At 43.9% G+C, this 8,449-nt stretch overlaps 1 protein-coding gene across 3 annotated transcripts in view; it reads right to left on the reverse strand.

Moving 5' to 3' along the window:
* LOC147435597 (uncharacterized) overlaps positions 1-7,866 on the reverse strand; it is a 74,262-nt gene extending 66,396 nt beyond the window's left edge. The window contains exons 1-2 of one of the 3 annotated variants that reach the window (XM_086488613.1): positions 7,548-7,866; positions 7,246-7,460 (exon numbers count right to left, since the gene is read on the reverse strand). In XM_086488613.1, coding sequence (XP_086344739.1) covers positions 7,246-7,376 — 131 coding nt within the window. In that variant the 5' untranslated portion in view covers positions 7,377-7,460; positions 7,548-7,866. Of the gene's footprint in view, positions 1-7,245 lie in introns of all 3 variants that reach the window. The other 2 variants (XM_086488610.1, XM_086488612.1) reach the window with 2 other exon arrangements.
* Between the last annotated feature and the right edge of the window lie 583 nt (positions 7,867-8,449).

The raw sequence follows: 8,449 nt of genomic DNA on the forward strand, positions 1-8,449 counted from the left end.
TGTGAAGCCGCTTGCTCTTCGACGCGAGAAATCCTTTCGCATAGGTTCTTCTTCTCCTCTTTCCATTCCGAAGAAAGGTTGCCTCCATCTCTTTCTTCCACTCCTTCATTTCAACTTCAAGTGTTGATATCCGCTTGTTGGTGATCGAGAACTTCAGGTTGAGAGGAAGGCGGGCTATGGCCACTAGGGAGGCCTTGTGAAAGGGGTCAATGGGTAGCCCAATGGAGGGAGACCATGAGAAAAAGAGAGAGAGAGAGAGAGAGAGAGAGAGAGAGAGAGAGAGACACTAAAACAACCAAAAAAACAAACTTACACTTTAAATGACTACAAATCTTATTTAACTTATCAAACAATCTAAAATATGGTAGACCTAGAGTGCTCTTACACATCAACAAACAAAAAAGTCCAAATTTCTTCTCATTAACTTTGATAAACATACATCTGTGAACAACTTCCAAGGAGTAGTGCGGTCATAGTTCTTACATCTATTCCATGACATGGTATGCTCATGGGGTGACCTATCACATGAAAATATCTTTGGTAGGAGTGCCCTAATGTTAGCAAAGGGTGTGTTGCTGCTGGTGAAAAGTTTTTGCATTGTCCTAGTAGGGATCTCTCCATGTTAGTATAATGATTTTTGGTGTAGTGGGAGCCACATTGCCGCTGACGAGAGCTTTGTGCCACCGTCAGAGCTTCATGTTATGCCAGTTCCTTGAGCCATTCTTGCAAACAAGAAAGTATAGAAAACAGCAAGAAACGCTTCTGAAATTTAAAAAAACAGAGAAAATCAGCTTCAAAACTTTAAAAACCAGCAAAACAAATATTTGAAACCCTATAAAGCAACAAAATACAGTGGCGAAACTCTAAAAACGGCAAAAAAAAAATGAAAAAACCCTTTAAAAACAACAAAAAACAGTGACAAAAACCTTAAAAAACAGCAAAAACAAGTGACAAAGCCGTAAAAACCACTAAAAAAGAGGTGCTGAAACCCTAAAATCAGTGAGAGAGTCCAAACCCATTGGGGGGGGGGGGGGGGGGTGTTGCTAAATTGGCTTTATCTTACAGAAAAATAATTCTAAATGAATTATTGGATTTATAAGTGAGAGGGTTTTCTCGCTTGAAACACAAAGGAAAAAATAATTCTAAATGAATTATTGGAATTTTAAGTGAGAGGGTTTTTCTCACTGGAGACGTCCGAGTACAAAGTATTCCTAGTGCGTCATTTAAAGTAATGACGGGAACACTGAGAACAGGAATATCTGTAAGGCCACCAGGAACAGGTACTTCTAATGCGTCACATCGGATGGGTGACAGGGAGCATCGGAAAGAAGTATCCGACCATCCGGGAACGGACATCTCTGATGCGTCATAGGATGGGTGACATAGAGCATCGTGAAGGAGATTGTACCGTAAGTTCGGTAGGAAAGGACTAGGTGATGGGTATTCCTGATGCGTCACAAGGTGGGTGACGGGTGCATCGGAAAGGGAATATCCATAGTAGGGAGGAAATTCCGAACTGTGTTAGAATTGTGCACAAGGAAAAGCAAGCACTTGAATGAAGATGGGTTCAGAGGAAACTTTGAGGAAAAACAGATGCTTTCTGAGAAAGCGGGATTGCTTTTCGGGAAAGCAGATGCTTTCCCGCGAGGAAGTCTTTGTCTGCATTGCAACTGTGCATGTGATTGCATCCAAGGACGCCTGGGAAGTGCTGTGAAAGCATTGTTTTTAACTTATAAGGTTTTATTGAGTTTTTGGGCAGATTCAGACTATTTTTAAAATACGCCGGCCGCCCACTTAATAAGTGGGCAGCCATCTGATAAATAAGGCAACAGATCAGCCAGCGCTTTCTCTCTCTCTTTTTCTTGCAGAATTGAAAAAAAAAAAAAAAAAAACGGCCGCGATCTCTACGCGAGCAGCTATTCGTGCCCGTGGCTAGGAGCTATAAAAGCATCACATGCCCTCACTCAAAGGGGAGGACCAATCTTTGCAAGGAGGAGATGCTACTGCAGATTTCAGCCATAAAGAAGACGTTGTCAGTGATGCCCATGGCTGCCCCAAGTGTACCAGATGTCGCCAAGACCCAGTGCACGAGTTCCCTCGCAAAGAAGTGCCTACGAAGCGTGTTTCCATCGCGACAAGTTGCTGTTTTTCTTTGTTTTCAGCCCATAAACGTCGTAGACGGGGCTGATTTACGAGAAGGAACCCGAGAACACACCTCTTTTGTGTGTAGGATTGGAAGAGAGGATTTTTCTATGTAAAGATCTCTTCCGGGGAATTGCTTTTTCGAGAACGGAGTTGCGTTTCGAGCGTCGAGACTTTGAAGGTAACGTTTTTCATGTTATGATCTTTGAGTATTTGATTGCAGGTGTACTTCCACTTCGTGAGGGAGTAGGAGCAGAGGAAGGTATGAGCCTTTGCAGGAGAAAAGCGCTCTGAGGAACTAGAGCCAGATCAGCCCAAGGGTTTCGTACCCGAGTTTGGGAAGAAGATCCACGGATCGGAGAGAGGTAGTCTCTAAAGTTGCGATCCGGAAGTTGGGATTCCCAAGTAAGGACTTCGTGCCCGGGAAAGCAGAGTTGTTCTGCGGGAAGAGGACTCTGGAAAGAGAGTTAGAAAGAGTTACAGGGATGTCATGCCCTGAGTCTGGAAGGTGAGATCCAGAGGCGAGAACCTTGATTCTCGAGGAATTGGAATAAGGAACGGAAGTTCCTTGGAATAGGGTTTTGCCCTAGGAATCGGAAGTTGAGGCTTCTGGGAACCATCAAGTCTTATTCTAGAACGAACGTGGTAATACGTTCGGTTCAAGTGCTTGTATAGACTTCTCCTCAGTAATAAAGATACTATTACGGGGGGGGACCAGCCCATTTTCTGGTCCCCAGTACTCTGTCGATCTTCTCACTCTCTATCTCTCTCTCTATTTATTTCTCTCTATATCCTCTGGCTTCAGTAATAAGTGATAAATCCTATTTATCCGAATGTATTTTATATTGTTATGCGCTCCCGTTTGTGACAGGGGGGAGAGAGAGAGAGAGAGAGAGAGAGAGAGAGAGAAGAAGGAAGAGAATTTGAACGTCGTAAGAAACTATTCCAAGAGAGCTTAAAGATCTATCCCACGAGGAGAGTTGAACTCATATATGAGAGAGAGACAGAGAGAGAGAGAGAAAGAAGAAGAAGAAGAAGGAGAAGAAGAGAATTTTAACGTCGAAGGAAACTATCCCAAGAGACCTTAAAGATCTATCCGACGAGGAGAGTTGAACTCAAGACCTGTTATGTGTGTGTGTGTGTGTGTGTGTGTGTGTGTGTGTGTGAGAGAGAGAGAGAGAGAGAAGACTAACACCTGATGGGGTCCCAAACGGTCCATAGTTACCAGGAACAGGAATTCGAAACGGGGAACGAGGAACGACAACTGCCACAAAATGCCATTCCCTATTACGGGTACTCATGTTTGAAACACGAAACGGGGATTCCGCACGGAAACTTAGAATGGGAATGGGGAATGAAGACTTGAAAACGGCCACTCCTTGTTACTATGCCCAAACGCCTCTCCAAGGGCCCCCCTCTCTATCGCTAGAGAGGTATTTGCTTTAGATTGCACAAATACTGATACAATGGTCCTAGATGCTGAAATGTTGTTGGGATCTTGCGGTAGATGCTTGGATCAACGAGGCTAAGGGCTGAAAATGCAAAACGCTACGGAATTTGTCTTGGATCTGCGACTGCGACGACAAGGCTATGGGCTGATTAGCTATGGCTGATGTCCAGGGTGGTGACGACAATGATGATGAAGGCTGAAAACTGAAAAATGATGGTCCTGATGATGGATCTGAGGGCTGAAAACTGCAATGGCTGATCTGTAGTAAAAATGCTAGGCTGGTTGATGAACTGGTGCTGATTTGCTGGCCCTAGGGCTGGCTGAAAACGTTGGAGGGTATTGCTGCCCTTGGTCTGGTGAAAGCTGGGTTGAGTAGAGTCAAATGCCAAACCCGACTTTCTAAAATAATGCTGAAATGTCACTTATTAATACGTTAAAGAACCGTTAAAATAAGAGGTGTTTCCCATGCAATGAACTACCTAGGCTTGATACTATACTAGACTATAGGAACAATCACCAATGCCTACACCTAGCAGACACTGGCTATGTTGATGTGCAATCAGAGGGTATGCAACTACGCTAAAGTGCTTACACGTCCTGCGTACTAGCTCACAAGGAGTTACATCTTGTCCACATGCACATAGGGTTAGATGTGCACGTGATAGATGGCCACGCGGTAGCTTATGAGAGTTGTATTTTCCTAAGTTAGAGAACGTTGCATAGATTCATGAAAGAGAGCTCTTAGCAGAGATTCATGCTTGCAGTTAATGGAAGCATTGCTTGCTTGGTGCAGACTCTATAGTGCACATAGAGCCTCCAATATTTTTTATCTAATCTAAAATTGTCCAACAAGCAGATGAGATGGGCATACATTTTAGCACAATTTGATTTTTAGATTGTCTATCTTGAGGGCAAGCGAATTTGGTGTTTTCTGCAGGTTTAGGGTTTCGCACCCAAACTGCAGGACGTCGCCAGGGGAGCCTCGGGATGGTTAAACAAGGCTTTGGGCACTTGACAGTGACAAAACAGGGAATTACAGCACATTGAAATTTGAAATTGACCTGTAGCTCACTGGAAAGCTTCCAAATCGCAAGGAAAGAGGTCCTTGACGTGTACTTCTGACCTACGGACGTGTCGTCATGTTGACGAAATTGGGTTAAAAACTTGCAATTACAACCATGGACAGGTTTGGATAGCTTGGTGAGAGTTAGGTGAAAGCGTTCGGATCGTCTATTTGCAATAAGAATAAAGAAGTCGAAAGGGGCGCCAGTCTTTGGGCCCACAGGGTGTCGCTGTCTGCTTGGTAGCACTCTAGTAGTCACGAGGACGTGGCAACTGCTAACCTTAGTTTTTGGTTTCTTTCCGATGATTTTTTATTAATTTTGGGACCCTCTTTTGGAAGTCACAAATGACCGGACATTGTATGGCCAGTGTGAAATTGCCGACGGCCGAGAGTTTCGTCCACAGACAGGAAGGCCAGGTCGCCACCGGGGAGTCGGCTCACAGATTTAATGGAAAGCTTGCCTTATCCCTTGATCTATGTAGCACGATGATTTGCTCCCGTGCATCTCTCTCCCCCCTTTGCACATATGGTAATGCCCCACTAGTTGAGCTTCTCAGATGACCATGTACAGTTCTGGGGTTTTATGCGTGTTTGCCAAGGCAAGAGCCTTCCGTACAAGAACCGGATAAGCTAATTGCTAATCCCCACAGGTACGCACAATTCCATCGCAAGGGATTGCGACAACAGAGAGTTTTCTCGTGTGAAAACTCGTCCGTTTCAAAGGGGAACTATCCCATTGTGTGCGGGAGCACCTGAGACACACGTAGGCGTGCTCGCTCCTCCCAAAACGATCCAAAACAGAGAATTACAGCCTGCTGTGTTTTTCTGCAGGTTTAGGGTTTCATACCTAAACTGCAAGGCAATGCGAGGGGAGCTTCGAGAAAGCCTTGGGATGTGTAAACAGGGCTTTGGGCACCTGACAGTGACAAAACAGGGAATTACAGCACGTTAAAATTGACCTGCACCTCACTGGAAAGCTTCCTAACTGCAAGGGAAAGTGTCCTTGACGTGTACTATTGACCTACAGAGGGTTTTACGCCGTTATCCTGGCCAAATTGGGTCACAAACCTGCAATAACAGCCATGGACGGGTTTGGACAGCTTGGTGAGAGATAGGTAAAAGTGTTCGGGTTGTCTATTCACAATAAGAATAAAGAAGTATCGAAAGGGGCCCCAGTTTTTGGGGCCAACAGGTGTCAGCGTCCTCTCTCTCTCTCTCTCTCTCTCTCTCTCTCTCTCTCTCTCTCTCTCTCTCTCTCTCTCTCTCTCTCTCTATATATATATATATATATATATATATATATATATATATATATATATATTACAGGTCTTAAGTTCAACTCTCCTCGTGGAATAGATCTTTAAGGTCTCTTGGGATAGTTTCCTACGTCGTTAAAACTCTCTTCTTCTTCGTCTTCTTCTCCTCTCCTCTCCTCTCTCTCTCTCTCTCTCAACCTTCACAGTATCTCTTCTCTCTCTAGTCGATTGCACATCTCTCATGAAATAAAAAGGAACCTTGAGTACGCATTGAGCACTCATCCTAAGTTATCTCAATAAATCACTTCCGTTGCACATAACACCATCTTGCATCAGCCCTACTCCCAAGCTGCTACTACATGTATTGAAATGCACCTCAAAAGGCCTCTGTAAGTCTAGAAGTACCAAAACAAGTCCAGTGGTCAACTTCTCCTTCAGATGCTCAAATAATGTAATTTGAGTAGGTCCCCAAGTGAATTGTACACCTCTACGATAGTCAGAAGCAACCACAAAACAGCCGTCATCCCCTATCATCCACCTCGGCAAGCTCCAGCGATGAGGAGATAAATTTAACAAGCTAAGCATGCAGCAGTAGGCGTTGAATTTGTCCTGATAACATAGACTTGTATCAAGATTGACATCTGAAATATAAAGTGCAAGAAGATAGTGTTCTCAGATGTTTTATGGATGACATTAGACAAGCAGCAAAAAAAACTCACTGGATTTCAGAGCAGACAACACCTTCAACCATTGAAAACTAAATAGATTACAAGCTCCTACCGAGCATCACTTTTCTCCGCCTTTACATTTGCCTTGGTATATCCTTACTTGTGCTAAGAATAACTAGGAAAAGCAAAATCTGGCTTCAACAATGCTTTCATAAAACCAAAAGTCATACATTGTACGCCTTTGATAAGAATCCTCCCTCACTTATACAATTCAATGCAAGAATTCCTTCAATTCAGAAGTTTTCGGATGGACAAGCTGCATGAAAACATGGAACTCTTCTTTTTCTTCCAAAGCTTTAACGATGTGATAGAATGGAGTATGCTGATCACAGGTCTCAATGAACAACATTCAATGTTTGCACCGAGGTATAAAATAAAGGCACCCATGCTCACATTAAAGCCAACCAAAGTCACCTTAAACAAGAACATACTCAACTGAGATCTTTGTACGTAGACAAAAACACTGTTATGTACAAGTAGAACCTATTAGCAATATTCTGTCCAAAGAAAATCTCAGATATGTTCCTATAACCTCTCTTCATGTTCATAGGCATGCAAAACTCATGAGATATCCCAGGGACAACATATTAAAAAGGGGATACCTACTTTGTCAAGCCTTCTTCGAGTGCTGTTTGTTCCTCAGTACTCCAATCAGTCGTAATACCAGGATCATGCTTAAGAGCATGATGCTGCACGTCATTGCCATTGAGGACACCAGGCATGGCAGCTGCATCCATGGACGCTGCACCTTGCTGTTGTTGAGGATGAGGATGCGGCTGAAGATGTTGATGATGTGGATGATGCTGGTGCTGATGGTAACTCTGGGTGGCACTTGGAGATGAGAAAACGGCCATGACAAGGCAGGCAAAAGAGCACAAGATAAGAATCGCCCCGTAACAAGGCCTTACGTGGAAATGTCGCAAAGCCCACTGCTATCGAGCTTGTATCGCCATGGAAACGCAGATACAAGCTTGACGGGGACGTGTTTGCAGATGCATTGCTGCTTCTCTCCTCTCCCTTCTCTGGTTCTGATGTGCACTTTTACGCCGGAAGTGTGGCACCTTCGTTTTATAAAGGTACTAAACACTGATATTTCAATCATAATGCGTATGGCCCCGCAACTCCTGTGACAACCACAGAACGCTCTGACCACCGTTCTAGCTCTTTCTCGCGATGCCCTTTTGATACACACCAAAATGCCAACCCCATGCTTACACACAGGGCCTTGCGAATTTCAAGCTTTGGACAAACTTTGGTGGGTAAATTCTCCCCCTTTATATCTTGCTCTCCCTCTCCCACCATTCTGTCAGCATCTTCTGTTTCAAAACAATATTTAATTGCTTTGTTTGACCTTCTTTGGTTTTGCAAGAGGTGTGGAACGTGGGCATTGGCAATTGTTTGCACATTACACAAAGGAGCATGACATTGTCATCTAGTACGGAGGAGACTGTGGGGCAATGGATTTATAGGGGAGCTAGATGGGCTGAAAGGTGACAATATTTGAGAGCAACGAGCTCTTTGCCACCAAACTGCATAGCGTTTGGATATGCAGCCCTTCATCTTAGAGAGATGCAGGAATGTGGAGAGAGGCATGCAGATTTGGTGGACCATGCATTGAGAGAGGCATGTTTGGTGGAGCCGTTACCAAACATTGTAGAGTTAGATCCAGCATGCCATGGCTCATAATAGATACTTTATGTTGCACATTACATTGTGCAAACACTAGATTTTTTTGTAAACTATTACAAATGGTCGCTTTTTACATGCAAATCATCATAGATGAATTTATTCTCTTGTGGAATTCTCTTGT

Source organism: Adiantum capillus-veneris, chromosome 18, assembly GCF_014529385.1.
Source record: "Adiantum capillus-veneris isolate H3 chromosome 18, ASM1452938v2, whole genome shotgun sequence".
In the NCBI taxonomy this organism is placed as follows: domain Eukaryota; kingdom Viridiplantae; phylum Streptophyta; class Polypodiopsida; order Polypodiales; family Pteridaceae; genus Adiantum; species Adiantum capillus-veneris.